The sequence below is a fragment of the Amia ocellicauda genome, chromosome 8, assembly GCF_036373705.1.
Source record: "Amia ocellicauda isolate fAmiCal2 chromosome 8, fAmiCal2.hap1, whole genome shotgun sequence".
NCBI classification, from domain to species: domain Eukaryota; kingdom Metazoa; phylum Chordata; class Actinopteri; order Amiiformes; family Amiidae; genus Amia; species Amia ocellicauda.
The window spans coordinates 39,100,839-39,117,736 of record NC_089857.1 but is presented as its reverse complement, the minus strand read 5'-3'; the positions used below and the strand labels follow the sequence as shown (position 1 = coordinate 39,117,736).

General features: G+C 37.7%; 2 protein-coding genes across 8 annotated transcripts in view; both read left to right on the top strand.

The window, feature by feature from the left end:
* The first annotated feature begins 705 nt into the window (after positions 1–705).
* On the top strand, positions 706–5,615 carry c8h5orf63 (chromosome 8 C5orf63 homolog). Of its 7 annotated transcripts, none has more exons than XM_066711354.1 (5): positions 708–790; positions 1,796–1,872; positions 1,985–2,105; positions 2,417–2,473; positions 5,121–5,615. In XM_066711354.1, exons 3-5 carry the CDS (start codon positions 1,992–1,994, stop codon positions 5,286–5,288), a joined length of 339 nt encoding a protein of 112 aa, XP_066567451.1. In that variant the 5' UTR covers positions 708–790; positions 1,796–1,872; positions 1,985–1,991; the 3' UTR covers positions 5,289–5,615. The 7 variants fall into 7 exon arrangements, with proteins under 7 accessions (XP_066567446.1, XP_066567451.1, XP_066567448.1 ...); XM_066711355.1 differs by lacking the exon at positions 708–790 and adding an exon at positions 817–903; XM_066711349.1 differs by lacking the exon at positions 1,796–1,872 and having other exon boundaries at positions 706–790.
* Positions 5,616–5,721: 106 nt separating this feature from the next.
* The window catches only part of LOC136755006 (E3 ubiquitin-protein ligase MARCHF3), a 38,729-nt gene continuing 27,552 nt past the window's right edge, over positions 5,722–16,898 (top strand). The window contains exon 1 of the mRNA XM_066711347.1: positions 5,722–6,022. The gene's annotated coding sequence lies outside the window, so the exon portion shown is untranslated. The remainder of the gene's footprint in view (positions 6,023–16,898) is intronic.

Sequence of the window (16,898 nt, the reverse complement as noted above, 5' to 3'; positions counted from 1 at the left end):
TGAGGGAATATCTTTTGGAAGAATGGTGTTCATCCCTCCAGTAGAGTCAGAGACTCGTAGAATCTGTGCCAAGAGCACTGAAGCTGTTCTGGCAGCTCGTGGTGCCCAACACCTCACTGAGACACTTTATGTTGTTTTTTCTTTAATTTGTCACCTGTCTGTATGTCCCAGGCTGGACACGTTCACTAAAGTTCTGCGAGTCAGCTCTCAGTGGAGTTTCAGATACTTACTAACTTCAAGAGGAATTCATTACAGGTCTGCTTCTTGGGATGCCTTACTAGCACAAGTATCTGTTAAGTTCACTTCAGCCTACTTCATTCCAGATCCCTGCAATATCTCTCATTTCTCCTCAATTAAAGGGGCCAAGCAGGAGAAGAACAAGGAACAAGCCATTTTAAAAACGAAGTTAACGATTTGTACTGAAATAAATCAACTCACAGGTTATTTGGCAGTGGTTGGGGTGTTATCAATAGAGCAGATCATCTTGTTTTTAAAATCAGTAAATCAGTAAATCAGTAAAATCAATGACTAAAATAAAAATGTATGCCAATGCTATATACCAATTTATGACTTTATTAGGTTTCTATATATTATGTTAAATAAAACATCTAGGCACAAAGCATATACACGTCCACTATTCTAGTATTTAGTGATTTGACTGACAGGATGCCAGCTAAGAGAGCCTGCTCCAACAGGAGGAGCAATCCTTCTGCACCAATCGCATGCGGTGGACTGAGCTTCCTTGTTCTCATCTGTCGTCTGTGGGGCCGCGGAAAGGCACAGGGATTGGGTATGTGGACACATTATACCGTTGTCGTTGTTTTAAACGTTTGCGCTCATGCATATACATTTGCACAGAGACAGCGCTAGCTCTATATATACCCTAACTCCACTGCCGAGTACGTAAGTTAATGTCTAAAAATATGAGTGAAAGCTAACTATTGCGTGGGACATGGCCAGCCTACGCAATCAATGATACTATTTACATTTATTTTTAAACATGATCTAATTTCTCGGAGATAAACCCAGTGCAGCAGATTGTTTTGAGTGTTAGGACCGAAGTGCAAAAGGTCACTAGTAGTGTCGTGTGATAAACCGGCTCAGAGCTGCATGTGTGCCGCTGCGGGTCTGCTGACGTAGGGTCGGATTTGTTCCTTTTTGTTTTCCTTAGACGTCCCACACTTATGACGTCTTAGACCCGAAAATATCCACCTTGTGAGTGGTCACAATTATCCCGATATTATGATAATGCCGAGGACTATTATGTAACCTTTAAAAGAAAAACAAACAGACCAATCAAGTAACGATACGCTGCCTTACTTTATCCGGAGGTATCCAGTGTTCATTTTATAGTTGTTTGTGTTATCCTTATTATCGATTAAAACTACAGGAATGGTTGAGCTTTAGTTTCTGAAAGTATTGTGCCCTAAACATTTTTTAATAAGTGTGAACTGTGACTGACACCTATCAGCAAAAAAAATAAAATAAAAAAAATAAGTATTGTATTTTACTGCTAATGTAACGTAAATGAATGTATAGGGTCGGCAGATGGCTACATGTTCACAGTGTTTGATGTAGTTCAAATTCTTCTGCTTGCATATGACTAACTATCTGTTATTGCTGTTAACTATGTATTTTAGATATTGTGTTGATGTTTATCATTTTAAAGAAACAACTTTTTGTTTGTATGAAAACCAAGTGATCAGTATTTTTCTTCTTCTAAGGAATCTTGAGAAACTTCTATAAATTGGCCTCCCACTGAGCGCTCTCCTTTACTCCTTTTGTCCCTCTTTAGGTCATCCCAAGGCCCCAGCTTGAAGTGTTTTTCACAACTAAAGCACAGGGAGGAATAGACGACAACTGTGAAATAGAGTTCAGGATCTTTTTTTTTAATGGCTACACTAAAAACTACACACAGAAAAATTGCAGCATTGATACATTCCCTGCAGTAAATTGATCTGTTGTTATTCATGCTTCTTTACAGAACAACTATGCATTGGCTTAAACCAAGGAAACTTCAACAGATAAAAACCTACACTGCTCTGTTTCTCAAAAGGACTTATACCTCACCTAAGCCATTGCCAATCTTAACTCTGTTCACCAAGGTAACCTTTTCTTTTAGTTGCATGCTTTTCACTGGTAATGTGGTTTAAATTACAGATTTCATAGAATCAAGCCAGATTATAGCTAGTTTACCTTAAAGCACTGTTCTTAATAAGTAATACAACTGTAAAATATATATCTGTATATGTAGTCAAACTGGAGTGTCCAATACAATATCTGTATTTGTCCTGCCTAATACATTGTGTGTTCAGAACAGTTTCAACAACAACAAAATGTCCAGGTTTGAAGACAAATAATGTGTATGAGCTTTGTGTTAAATTAAAGCTCACATGGAATATGTCCTCCTCTTCAGGATCCTTGTCCTCTTTGTGATGAAGCAAAAGAAGTTCTTGAGCCATTTAAGGACAGGGTATGTAACTAACATGCAACTTCAATGCATGCAAAGAGAATGTACAGTGAGGGAAAAAAGTATTTGATCCCCTGCTGATTTTGTACGTTTGCCCACTGACAAAGAAATGATCAGTCTATAATTTTAATGGTAGGTGTATTTTAACAGTGAGAGACAGAATAACAACAAAAAAATCCAGAAAAACGCATTTCAAAAAAGTTATACATTGATTTGCATGTTAATGAGGGAAATAAGTATTTGACCCCTTCGACTTAGTACTTGGTGGCAAAACCCTTGTTGGCAATCACAGAGGTCAGACGTTTCCTGTAGTTGGCCACCAGGTTTGCACTCATCTCAGGAGGGATTTTGTCCCACTCCTCTTTGCAGATCCTCTCCCAAGTCATTAAGGTTTCGAGGCTGACGTTTGGCAACTCGAACCTTCAGCTCCCTCCACAGATTTTCTATGGGATTAAGGTCTGGAGACTGGCTAGACCACTCCAGGACCTTAATGTGCTTCTTCTTGAGCCACTCCTTTGTTGCCTTGGCTGTGTGTTTTGGGTCATTGTCATGCTGGAATACCCATCCACGACCCATTTTCAATGCCCTGGCTGAGGGAAGGAGGTTCTCACCCAAGATTTGACGGTACATGGCCCTGTCCATCGTCCCTTTGATGCGGTGCAGTTGTCCTGTCCCCTGATTCCTCACCGTTCTCATGATCATTGAAACTCCACGAGGTGAGATCTTGCATGGAGCCCCAGACCGAGGGAGACTGACAGTTATTTTGTGTTTCTTCCATTTGCGAATAATCGCACCAGCTGTTGTCACCTTCTCACCAAGCTGCTTGGCGATGGTCTTGTAGCCCATTCCAGCCTTGTGTAGGTCTACAATCTTGTCCCTGACATCCTTGGACAGCTCTTTGGTCTTGGCCATGGTGGAGAGTTTGGAATCTGATTGATTGATAGCTTCTGTGGACAGATGTCTTTTATACAGGTAACGAGCTGAGATTAGGAGCACTCCCTTTAAGAGAGTGCTCCTAATCTCAGCTCGTTACCTGTATAAAAGACACCTGGGAGTCAGAAATCTTGCTGATTGATAGGGGATCAAATACTTATTTCCCTCATTAACATGCAAATCAATGTATAACTTTTTTGAAATGCGTTTTTCTGGATTTTTTTGTTGTTATTCTGTCTCTCACTGTTAAAATACACCTACCATTAAAATTATTGACTGATCATTTCTTTGTCAGTGGGCAAACGTACAAAATCAGCAGGGGATCAAATACTTTTGTCCCTCACTGTATGTATAATAAATAAACTGTGCATGTTCTGACGTTGCTTATCTTATTAAACTTGTTTAATGTCTGAAGACAATACATTGAACTTTTGCAATCATTAAAGTTTTCTCATGAAGATTGAAAGGAAGTCCATCATGTTTGACATACAGCATATATATATATATATATATATATATATATATATATATATATATATGTATATATATATACAGCATAATATTTTGTGCTGTGTAATATTATTTGATTGCTCACATCTGGCTACTAGCTGTTAAACCAGCACTGATGTTAATCTTCTTCTTAATTCCCTCTGTGATATAAGGATTGAGCTTTTTGGTTATGAACTGTGTCTAAGAAGTATTAGAGCTAAAAAGGGCTTTTCATCTACAGGAGGAAATCCTCTACCTAGATAAAAACATAACAGCAAAGAATGTGCCTGAATGGTAATTGCCAAGTTTGCTTGTTGATCAAAATTGTTTTTTGCTGCGTAAGATACATAGTCAGACTGAGAGTTGGTATGCTTTGATAATGGGAGTGATCTAACACTCAATGCCTTAAAACCTAAGATACTTGCAAACTTTGTGAAAACCCTTAATATAAGAAAGGAAATTATACATAAGCCATTGGTTTATCCCAAAATATGCCTAATTATCCATTTCCATAGAAATTATAACACTAGATACATTTTACTGGTATTATTTATAATTTATGAGTGCTTTTGAGACCAGAATTGGGACAAGAGAGCCATGAACAAATCTGCTACTAGACTGGTTGTTTTGAATGGCCAAACTAAGCTTTAATCATTTCAATCAGACAAAAGAACAACGTGTTTTGAAATTTGATGCATGGATTTCCCTGCTCTGCTGACCTTATCCATGATTCAGTATTACAGCATGACTCTTGACAGGAGAATAATTTATCAGCCTTAATTTGATTTGTGAGATAATCCATCCATTGCTGAAGCTGAGGGACAGAATGCTTCTAATATGTGCAACTATGATTGCTAACAAAGAGGATTGTTTGATGAGAAAATAAGGTTAATACAATATAGTATGTAGTAACTGTAGTTTTTGTTTACTTAAATACATTACAATTTTAAATCAGACAACCATAATAATGTATTTATCAGTTTCATGTATCAATTTCAAATCAGGGAAAAACATAGTAACACATTCCTAAATATGAAATATTCAGATTGTAAAGCTTAATAATGGCAACAAAGCTTGAGCTTCCTAACAGGGGGCACACATTATAATATGTTGATGTATTTTTGTTTGTAAATGGTTGGTAAACCTCCATCTTCTCTGCACTTTAGGATGTGAATAGAGTTGCAAGAAGGTGTGATTACATGTATATTTCTTTATTTTTCTCTTTAAGTTTGTGTTGCAAGAAGTAGACATCACACTACCAGAGAACAAAGTGTGGTGTGAGAGATACAAGTACGACATCCCTGTCTTCCATTTAAATGGACAGTTTCTAATGATGCACAGAGTTCACACCGGCCTCCTTGAGAAGAAGCTTGCAAGTTTTGAACAACAAGGATGACAGATCTGACTTTGGGAACTGAGACACTGAAAGATTTATTTATTTTATTTTATTTTCATTGGTCATTCATCAAGTATCAAGTATCAAGCATCTTTAAATGCTATAGTCTAGGTTGAAAGTGTGATCCACAAGGGATTTTGTTAGAGGTAGTGTTTATTTGGACACTATTTGCAGGGAACACTGAAGAAAATGTGTGTTGGGATGGGACATTGCAAGTTCATTTTTTTGTAATTCAAGCAATCAACTGGCCAACATTTTGAATGAAAACAACCCACATATGGCCATATGGAAGATAATGAATGATTAAAATAAACAATAATGATGTAAGTATATGTGTTAATAACAGTTTTTTTTATGTAATTCAATAATAATCTCTCTAATAACGATTGTAGGCTGTGCCTGTCCAGTATTAAAGTCTTGTTGCAGCCACTTGGAGGTACAATCCCATCAGATACAATTCTGCCTCCGTTAGCCCCGCCCCTCTGTCGTTCTCTGATTGTAAGTGGTGGGATGCAGGGGCTGCGAGCGTCTCTGATTGGCTGGGGAGACACGTCAGTCGCCGACACAGGCCGGTCTGTGGGGAGTCAGTAACAGCTGGCAGCGCTGAGGTGCAGAGGTGGGAGCGGAGCTGGCTGCACTTTGGGAAGTCATTGACTTTCAATTCTCATCCACCTCAACCTCCTCTACACGGGAAAAGGCTCTTATATAACGCCGCGACTGCACCCATTACCAGGGTAAGCTGCTGTTTGTTATCATGAATTGGTCCTCTAATGCGAGATCATAAACTCAATAATATGACTTACACGTGAATTGGACCCGTGTTGAGTGTCCGTGTGCATCTTCGCTTGGCTTTTGCAGAGGTCTACAGATGAGCATGACAGAGTAAATCCTGAGTGTATTTCAATCAGGAACATGATTCTATATAACCCTATATAATCTGCACAGCAGCCCTTGCATAGGAATAGGTCGTGTCTGATGGCTGATGCTTAAATCAAGTGCGTCTACTGTGTCTCTGCGGCAATAGGACATCACTCCGCTGCAGCTGGATGTGAACGCACACCTAAAGTTGACAGCCACTTGTGTTTCATTAAAAACAACTTTACATTTTCACCTGCAGCCTAACACAGCCTTAATATAGTCAAAACAATCCTCAACATAAACAGATCTTATATTTACACATAAAAACTACGAAATAGTAAGTATCTTTGTCTCCTTACATGGTATTTTCATAATTTGTAAAAATACGACGACGTTATTTAGTGCATTATTCATTTGATTCGATGTTAACATTTGTTTATATATATATTGATTGGTTAATTGGAGAGAGAGAGAGAGAGACAGAGGTATGATCATTTTCAGATTGATAATTTGCATCTGTTCCAAGTGATTTAATTCCAATGATTTTTATGCATTAGTTGACACTGCAGTGCATTTGTCTTTGTTTCTTTACTATCATAATTTTTTTTACCAATTTTGTGCAGTGTAATACAAAATAACCTGGACTATATTTATATATGCATTGAACACTCATTTCTGCATCCCTTTCGCTTTTCCCGTTACATCTGAATATCAGGAAAGTTAAACACACTTCACTTTCACTTAAATGCTTTCTAGCGTTTCTAACTTGACAGAATTTGTAAGAATTTCTGAATCTCAAATTAAAATATATTCAGTTTACTTAAGACAAACTCCAGAAGTCTCATTTGAACAGCTTAGATTAAGTTAGTAATTTTTCATTGAAATATTAAAATGGGCAAGATGCTTCTTATTTGTTTGTTTGTTAATTGTGCCCACATTTCTAAAAATGTACCAATTAATGAGTTCTGGAATTTAACAATATAGTAGTGTTAAAGTTATTTTATTTGCATACCAATATTACTTTTATATTTTTACCTTGTATTTGGTTTTCTTCCAGACATGTCTATATTTGGTTTGGATGTATCCATGTATTTCTATATAGCTACATTAAAAATAAATAAATAGGTTATTCTTTGAAGAGCGTAGCACATATTTATTTTTCATTCATAAATGGTAATATATGCAAACACTGTTATTTTTTCTCAGAGAATGCTGGTAAGATACTACTGTAAACACTTAATTCTAAATTGAACCCTTGAAAAAAATGCCAGCTGTCACAACTTTCAGCTGTTGTTTTGTTCTTGAGACATCAATATTCCCTCTAAAGATGATGACACATCAAGAAGAGAATCACAGTTTGACTGTAAAATGTATGTAAAAGGAAAAGCATTTAAATTTGCCAATAAGATCATGCTTGCAGCTCGTTAAATCATTAATTTAAATTATAAACATGTTAAGTAATAAGAGTAATGGCGACTGAATGAACAGAATAAAAGTCACTTGAAATTAATTCTGGTTATGCTCCTGAGAAGTAGTAAGATATCTTGCAGTGTCACAGAAACCGATTAGCTAGAAAATAAGGTGATGCATCAGAATGACATGCTGGTCCGAAAGAGAAGATAGGATAGATGTGTGATGGACAGCTTAATGGGTCTTCATTTCTGAGACCTAACTGTAAACGCTGAACCTTGTCAGTGCAGAAACTCTGCACATGACCATTGATGTGTAACTTTGTCACTTAAGCAGCCATGAAGTATTACTTGCAGTTACTTCTCTGAATGAATCCCTTAGTCTAAGTCAGTGGTTCGTAGACTTTCCAGGGGGTCTGCAAAATAATATGATGGGGAACAAAAACTTCATTTCACATCTGACTGCTTAACAAGCATTACTTTAAAGACTTGAGAGTGTGCATAGAATTGCCCTTAGATCACTACCAATTTGTATAGCTAACAGTGAATTTAAAATCTTAAAAAAAAAAAAATCTTCCTCTTGGGTAAGAAATATGATGGCAATTTAATAAATAACCCTGTAATAATGATCATCCACATTATACAGCTTACTGTCATCTTAACAAGGTAATCAGAAGGTTTGTTCTGTATTTGCTTTCATGTGTGTAGATGTAGAAATATACATATATGATGACATATAAACAAATTGATGAACTGAATGAGACGAGCTTCCTTCTGCCTGTTCTGGATTGTATCAGAGGTCACGTGCATTGAGCCACGGGCATATGGGCTAGTTCTGTGGTGTATAAAGGCAACCTGCAACCCGGTCCTGTCATTTTCTGCAAGGGCAGCCCCTTTAGCCAAGCAGACTGCAGATCAGTTTCAGTGTAGGTAGCCATGCATGGAGGACTGTAGAGATGTAATCGTTCCTAAAGTCCACTGTGGAGAACAGAAGAGGAGAAACATCCGGGAAGCAGGAGACATTGGAACATGCTAGACTGGAACCCTCACCCGGCACCAAACCGTGAGGAGTGTTGTCAAGACAAACCAGACGCCTGGGCTCAATGCCATCTATCAGGACAGTGGGTGCCAACCCTGTTCCTGTACAGCCACAATCCTGTAGGTTTTGTTGGTCTCTTTAAAACATCAGTCGCTGAATGCAGGGTCATGGTGACGGATTAATCCAATAACTGAATGAATTAATTGCCTTCCTGCCATGTTCTATAGCATCTCCAAAAATATGTCTACTCAAGTGTGGTGTAAAAATGTTTGCTTTTGTCAGGAAATCGGCATCTCTGAACTAGCCATATGTTTCGAGTCTGTTTCAAAGCTACCTTAGTTTTTTTTTAGTTTTTTTACAAGCCTGGGAGAAAGCTTCCTTTTCCACAAGCGTTACTGTTTTCCTTTTTAGCTTGAGATTTTGAAGCAGTATTTTCTCACTTAAGAAAACAGAATCGGATTGAGAATGTAGGTCACTGAATTCCAAGGTCTCTCAGGATGGGGCTGGTTTGCAGTATGAGATTAACTTCTGCAATCATTTTTTCTTATTCTCCGTAACCAAAACATTACTGTTATAAGTCCTGTAATACAATCAGGCACTACAAGCAGGAACCTGTAGTTGTAGTCTGAATCAGTATGCTACTTCCAGTGGTTTAGCAATGTTTGTCTTATTTCACCAACTCTGGAGCCATTTGTAACAAAAATAAACATGATATGCTATTATAATACTTTAGTATTGTAGTATACATTAGAGCTGCATATATTTTGGAACATTAAGAAACATTCTGTTGTAAAGGGTGTTAGAGGAAGCAAGCACATCCCCTATGATCTCAAACCTCTGACAAATAACTAATGCTGTTAATTAATATGAGGTGCTTCCTTTGAATACTCTTAATTAGGATATTTTCCACTTTCTACTGACCAATGTCTACTCCAAACAATACTATAAAGCACATTGATTCCATTGCTTGGTGGATGGCAAGTGACATGGGAAAGGATAAGCAAGTGGAAAGTGGCCCCAGAGCGCTTATGAGGAGAATTCCATAATTGGCCAATGCATTTCTTGAATGCTTCAAAGTAACACGAGTGAGGTGTGTCTGGAGCTGGCAGTGACACACTCACTCTAATTTCCACCAGCATCGACCCATAGAAATGTTGCAAAGCAGCTGTCTTTGACTTGAAGAGACGACTGTGGTTTTAAAATTAGTTAAAATAAGTATGCTGCCAAACACTGACAACTGTTATGATGCCATTTGTTGTTCTGTCTAGATAGTATTAGCATATACCCAACAAGAATAAAACAAAACCTTTTGTTTTCACGATTGCATATCGTGTCTTCAAGATTTCTGCTGAAGCAATCCTTCTTTGTGTGTTAGTCAGCACACTCCTTTCTGCAAGATCTCTGGTTGTAGTAAGTAAACGTCTAGTTTTGAAGTCATCTTTTTTTAACTGTTTCATAAGAGTTGCTGTGTTGCCATAATAGCTACAGAAATGGCAGGAAAAGCAGGAAGTTTCTATTATATTTGTCAATGTACACAGCATCTTTAGTATGGTTTAATTGCATAATTAGTAAAATCAAACACATTTACTCTTTAAATATATGTAAATATATTTACATTCGTTTTCTTTGTGTTTTCTGTGAAATGTCAAACCAGGTTTATTGAAGTAGGGTGAATGCATGAAAAAAAAAAAAAACTCCCATGATCTATAACCCATACAAAACTAAATGTACTCTACATTTATTCAGAATCTAGTAAATAGTAAAATGTGTAGAACATGTGGCTCCCCAAGAAAGATATATTTAACCAGTGGGTGTGCTGCTAATCATTTGTTTGTCAGTACCATAGGATTCCCGAAGAACCAGCAGTTATTAAATGTCCGGGTTTGTGTCTTGTAATCAGTGGTAAACCCTGCCAAAAATCACATGCCTTTTAAAGAAACCATTTTTTTGTGTTTTCCTGTAGTTTTATGCTCATTCAATTGGTTTTACATAAGGAAGAATTGGAGAAGGCAGGATATACATTATATTGAACATTAAAAACAAAATGATGTTCACACAGAAACATTACATCAAGAAACAAAGCACTTTATATAAATGAACATAGCTCAGATGGGCTTGTCACTTGTCACTCTTTTACCTATAGAGAAGTGGGTCAGTATTGTCAGATTAGAATAAATTACAAGTCCTGACTAAACATTGAGAAATCAGTTACAAAGGCAAATATGAAGCACAGCAGACTGTTTTTCAATAGATATATATGTACCCACATTCATTTATACTGATCTATATCTTAAGAAGGGATAAGAGCAGGTGAGCATGGAAAAAAGCTTTTTTTCCCCTCTTGCTTTTTCATTCTGAAGGAAAACAGAGCAGCAATGTGGTCTACACACCAGGAAGTCTGGTGCTACAACAATGTCATGGCTGAGAGCTTTTCAACCTGCATATAATAGTACTGAACTAAGGAACCATGTGGGACAGAGAATCATCCAACCCATTCAGGGGCAGCCCTGGGAAATTCACTGCTTTTCCATATCATACCGTAAGGAGAAGGAGCTGTTCTCTTGCTGGTGGTGGGGGTGGGGGTGGGGGTGGGGGTGGGGGGAATCTGGCGGAATACAATGCAAAACCAATGATAGTGACACTGTGTCCTCAGTTATTGAGCACTACGCGGATTTCATTCCTACAAAGGAATCTTGACAGATGTATACACGTGTACTTTTCGTCATTGCTGGATCTGTCTGCATGTAGGATTGCGATGCTCTTTTGATTTAGTTTTGTTGGTCCAGCTGCAGGTGATTGGAAATATTAACTGAGGAGAGCGCCTGGATCTGGAGATTTAAAATTATATTGCCTGATATTTGGTGGGGAATTACTAAAGCAATGCAGAAATCCTTCAGTCTGATCTGATTAAAGTGCCATAGCAGCTGGGGCCAGGCAGAAAGCCAGCTTGGGGTTCTGGTGGAAAGTCTCCCCTTGTGACAGATTGAGATTTTGGACTGGTGCCCAGTGCCCAGTGGGTATTCACACTGATGGATGGACATGCACAAACTGTGATGACTGCCTTTGTTTTTGCTCCTGAGCAGGCATTCGCTTTTGTCACCAGATGAATACCTCAGCAAAACTAAGCTGAAGCCATTGGGGGTAGATTTCAAAATACCAGGCAATCTGCATAAACCCTGCCTGCTCTATAACCACAGAGTACAGAAAGCATACACAAAAGGTGAAGGATGTCAAGACGTCTTGTCTTCTATGAAATGCCAATGAAAGGACTGGGCCATTTCAAATCCCCTGAGTTTTTAAGTCTTCATCAAATATCTGTTTTCAAGCATTGAGACAAAACATTACTTTTTTCTATTCCACACTTGAGTTATTCACATTCACATTGTTTATAGACATACACAAAACTTACAGATATGTACAGCAAAGCAGAGACTGAGATGAGAATAATTCAAATAAAAAGGTTTTGATTGCATGTCTCGCACCTCCAAATGATTATTAACAAGGATGTTTTATTTATTATGCAGTAATGATTAGATTGACGTTATACTTTGCTCAGAAGAATTGACTGGAGATTCCCACCCACCCACCTCTGGATATTTTTGTGTGCCATTAGTGAGAATTTGTTCAGGCTTGTCCTTCTCATCTTTTGCAATTCATTTGTATTCATTAAATTCCAGCAGAGCAGCACTGTGTAGATGTGTATGACATTTTGTGGGAATGTGTAATTGACTGAACAAAGCATATATTTCCTTTTCCCCTCCTGAAAAATGTTGTAATTATGTCTAGCTGCGTACTTTGTTTCCACCCATATTTCAATTTTTTTCAAGTTTGCTGAATGTCTTTGTAGCCTATTATGAGAACAAGCCTAGAAGTCAAAACCCAGAAACATGAATCTGTTTTTTAGTCAATATAGTCACACTATATTATGGAAATGTAGCAAACTTACAGTTTTTTTTTATTAATCTTGCTAATTGCTTTGGTGATTAATAAAAAGGTTGGTGTTCCTAAAGATTGCAGTTAAATTATACCTCTAGCCTTAGTAAACTCTGGTGGGAGTGCTTCCTTTTATGAATCTTTCTGTTTTGGCCTTGTAGGAGACATGGCTGCAGAAAATGTGGAATTGGAGGTTTAATATGTAGGTGCAAAACAAAATGTATGAATTGGTCTTCTCTGAAACGAATAGGAATACATCTGGATTTTAATTAATAGATTCTTCCCACAGAGCTGCACCCTGCATAATATTTTGTGTGCAATTCTTGTACTCAAAGGGGAAACGAACTGGTTCAGAGATGCTATCGTATTTGATATCTATGTTGTAAAACATTTCAACATTATTTTTATTAAATGGGAAACATTAATACAGTATATGAAATCTTATTTAATTCGCAATTTTCAAAAAGGCCATCACTTTTCAGATATAAATTGTGAATTAAATGTCAGATGCCATACATTCCTCTTGGGGTCAGCACAGGGAAGTTACTGGTGCAGTTGTTTGGTTGTCTTCTAAACTTCAAGACAGCTGATTCCCATAAATTCCCCCAGCTTACATACACAAGCGCAGGGAGGCTAACAGCATGCTGCGCTTTTTATACATGTTCAAATTAGCTAGCGTTTCCAGAGATAAATGCATGTTTTGATGAGCTTTGTTTTAATGGGAATTACTTGTGGATCAAATCTGTAAAGCAGAAGCCTATAACATTGAATATATGCAGTGGTTATTACTGAAAATGCTCTGCTATGAGCTGGAAACTGTCTCAGGGTGGGGTTGCTGCTATTTTTAAGTGAGAGTGGTCTGTTTCCCACAGTTTCTGAGAAATGGGGAATGCCAGGGAGGGCCTCTACAGAGAAAAACGAGGTCAGCATTCAGATGGGGAAGAAATCTACAGATCCAGTCAGGGGAACCGTAATTACGGCTGTAATTAATTAAATAACATTTCTGTGGGAAAATTTGAAACAAGGGTGAGTTTTTTTGTTTAGTTTTTTAATGACAAATTGCCAACACCAGCTCTGAGCAGAAGAAAGAAGACCACATTGTTGGTTGTTCTATATTCAAAAATCTGTATTCAGATTTACTTAATACTAGGGAGGCATGAAAAACTCTTAGCTTTTTTATTTTCTGTCTCAGACGTTTCACTTTTCTAGTTACCTCTTCTGACAGGTTTCTATACACAGATGGTTTATTCCCCACGGTGTTTCATTCAGCAAACCACTACATTGCTTGCAGCACAATTTATAAAGCATTGTCAATGTCAAGATATTACACGCAAGTAACTATCAAGATATTTGAAGGGAGAAGCCTGACTTCTGTTTGGGATCTCATGTAGTCCACAGGAGAATGGAAAGGCTGAGATACACCATCAAAGTAGAGGTTCAAAACACTGATTGTTTTATGTTTCCATGAGGAATTCTAAACTTACACAATATTCCATTTATTATAAACTCCATGTTGTAGCCTACGAGAAAAGGCTCTGAATCCAACTTACATTATAGAGTAGGCAAATAGGGAATTTGTTGTTCCATCTTAGGACAAGGCTTGCCCTTTCATGCTAATCAGTAGCTTTATTGACACACACCAGTGTTTATCAGTTGTCACCTGTTTTTATTAGTGTGTGTGTCAGTGTCTTCTCCCCAATGCTTTGTAGCTACAATAAAAAGTGAGGGAATGACTAACATTCTCAGAACTGTTCTAATTATGGTGACACAACTAAGGGTGCTAATTAGGGAAAACCCACCAGACTGTGAACAGCAACTTCCATGAAGTGAATACATCTCAGCTGCAACAGCAATATCACATTGGCAACTGTCATTGGAGAGCAGGTGGGATGGCAATAGGTCATCCTGCAATATGAGGATCTACAGCACAAACACACCTTAAAACACACACCCTGGCCATTAAATTAGGGCCTGATACCTTGCAATGGCCTCATATCACAAGCTGGGTGTGTCATGCAATATAATGTAATGCCTTTAGTGCTTCCAAGTTGGCTGAGTAGCCCAGTTGTAAGCAGTCCACCATGAACCCAGAGAGATAAAGATCTAACCCTTTATGATAGCCTGTACACATTTCATTGGATATGTCTTTGCTGCCTACATCTCTCCTGCATTAGTATGGGAGATGTTGTGTTGCTATGAATTCTGTGCAAGTGGTGATTTCCGTGTGTTAAGGTGTTTAGTGTTCATCATGCTGTATGGCTGGCCAGGGAAATAGGATATGCTCCTGTTGTACAGAATTGTAACCCTAAGACAATCCTAGTCTGGAACGGCACAGACTAGATATCCTGGAGCCTTTCAGAATCACTACTGTTGAAAGTTTTGCTGTGGCTGATTTGCAGTCAGAAATGGTAAAACCCAGTGATCTATATATACAGCTTTGGAAAAAAATAAGAGACCACTGCAATTTTTTCTTAAAACTGCCTCTCTACATGTATGGTAGCCGTTCCATTCAATTCATATTTTTATTTGGAATTTGGGAGAAATGTCAGTAGTTTATAGAATAAAACAAAAATGTATAATTTTTTAATTTATTTATTTTCCTGAAAATCTGTGCTGCAGCAGTGTAGTTTGTATGTGATGTGATCGCTGTGTCATTGTGAAAAATGGGCCTTCCCTTGAGTAAAATTTATATTTTAGAAACAAAATGAGGAAGAACAACCCCAGCCAAGATAGGAGACAGTGTTTTTTCAAAGAGGGGGGCAGTGATGTGTAGTAGTGAATGGTGATATAGCATCAGTGCAGTGATGGTTGCACACAATAGGATGATAGCCTTTATGTTGGCCTGCGGTGTGTGATGATGGCACATTGAAAACATTGTGTGAAATGTTGTGTTGATTCTGCCTTCTAGCTTCATGCAATTCATCTTATGGAATGAGTTACCAGTCCATGAATGTTGAAGTACTTTCTACAAATACAAAACAATTGTAGAAGGAATGCAGGCTTGATGTCTTTCTATTGCATTACATGCTCAAAGAATGTAGTAATACATTATCTCAGTAAAATGACATTAGATTATTTTAAAAGCACCCCACACACACAGTTTAATTTATTTCTATACAACAATAAATGTTGGACATTGAAGCTCTTAGTTGTATTTCACTACACAACACTACATTCGTAAGTACTAATGGGTAGACATAAGTCTTTCTTTCCTTGACCAGATTTTGTTCATTATCAGTTTTGTATTTATTTTATAAATACATTACTGCCTCTCTAGAGATATTTGAATGGTCGTTTTCAAAGCCTTTTTCAAATGCAAACATTTCTCAAGATTTTCTGAAAGAAACTCAAGCAATTGAAAGGTGATGATCTAGAAAATAAAAACATAATAGTGAAAAAAGATGTACATTTAACTTTGGAGCAAATGTGGCACTGGAGATCAGGCTGTCATCTTGACAGTGTTTGGCTGCTAATAATCAGTGTCATTTGCTAGGACTTTCTTTCTACTGTCAGCTAGAGTCCAATAATGGAAGAAGCAAATGTCTATGGTACTACATACATTGAATTAAATTAACCAAAGAAAATACATTCAATGATATGTTAGTCTCATAATCACACATACTATACAAATTATTTTACAGTACAGTATATATACAGTTAGGTCCATATATATTTGGACTGTGACACAGTTGTCATCATTTTGGCTCTGTACGCCACCACAATGGATTTGAAAGGAAACAATCAAGATGTGCTTGAAGTGTAGACTTTCATCTTTAATTTGAGGGTAGTTACATCCAAATTGGGTGACCGGTGCAGGAATAACACCCATTTTTATATGTGGTCCCCCTAATTGTAAGGGCCTAAAAGTAATTGAACAAACTAACATAATCATGAATTCAAATGTGAATTTCAATACTTGGTTACAAATCCTTTGCAGTCAATGACTGCCTGCAGTCTGGAACCCATAGACATCACCAGATGCTGGGTTTCTTCCCTGGTGATGCTCTACCAGGCCTGCACTGCATCTTTAGTTCCTGCTTGTTCTTGGGGTGTTTCGCCTTCAGTTTTGCCTTCAGCAAGTGAAATGCTGCTCAATTGGATTCAGGTCAGGTGATTGACTTGGCCATTGCAGAACATTCCACATTCAAAAAGTCTTGGGTTGCTTTCGCAGTATGGTTCAGGTCATTGTCCATCTGCACTCTGAAGCACCGTCCAATGAGTTTTGAAGCATTTGGCTGAATCTGAACAGATAATATAGCCCTAAACACTTCAGAATTCATCCTGCTGCTTTTGTCAGTAGTCACATCATCAATAAATACAAGGGAACCAGTTCCCTTGGCAGCCTTACATGCACATGCCATAACATGCTTC

Bases quoted from the DNA above. Each gene is read 5' to 3' on its own strand.
- c8h5orf63 (XM_066711349.1), top strand. From the start codon at position 723: ATGCGGTGGACTGAGCTTCCTTGTTCTCATCTGTCGTCTGTGGGGCCG. The intron at 791-1,984 runs GTATGTGGACAC...GCTTCTTTACAG, and splicing joins CGGAAAGGCACAGGGATTGG to AACAACTATGCATTGGCTTA. The intron at 2,474-5,120 runs GTATGTAACTAA...TTTCTCTTTAAG, and splicing joins TTGAGCCATTTAAGGACAGG to TTTGTGTTGCAAGAAGTAGA.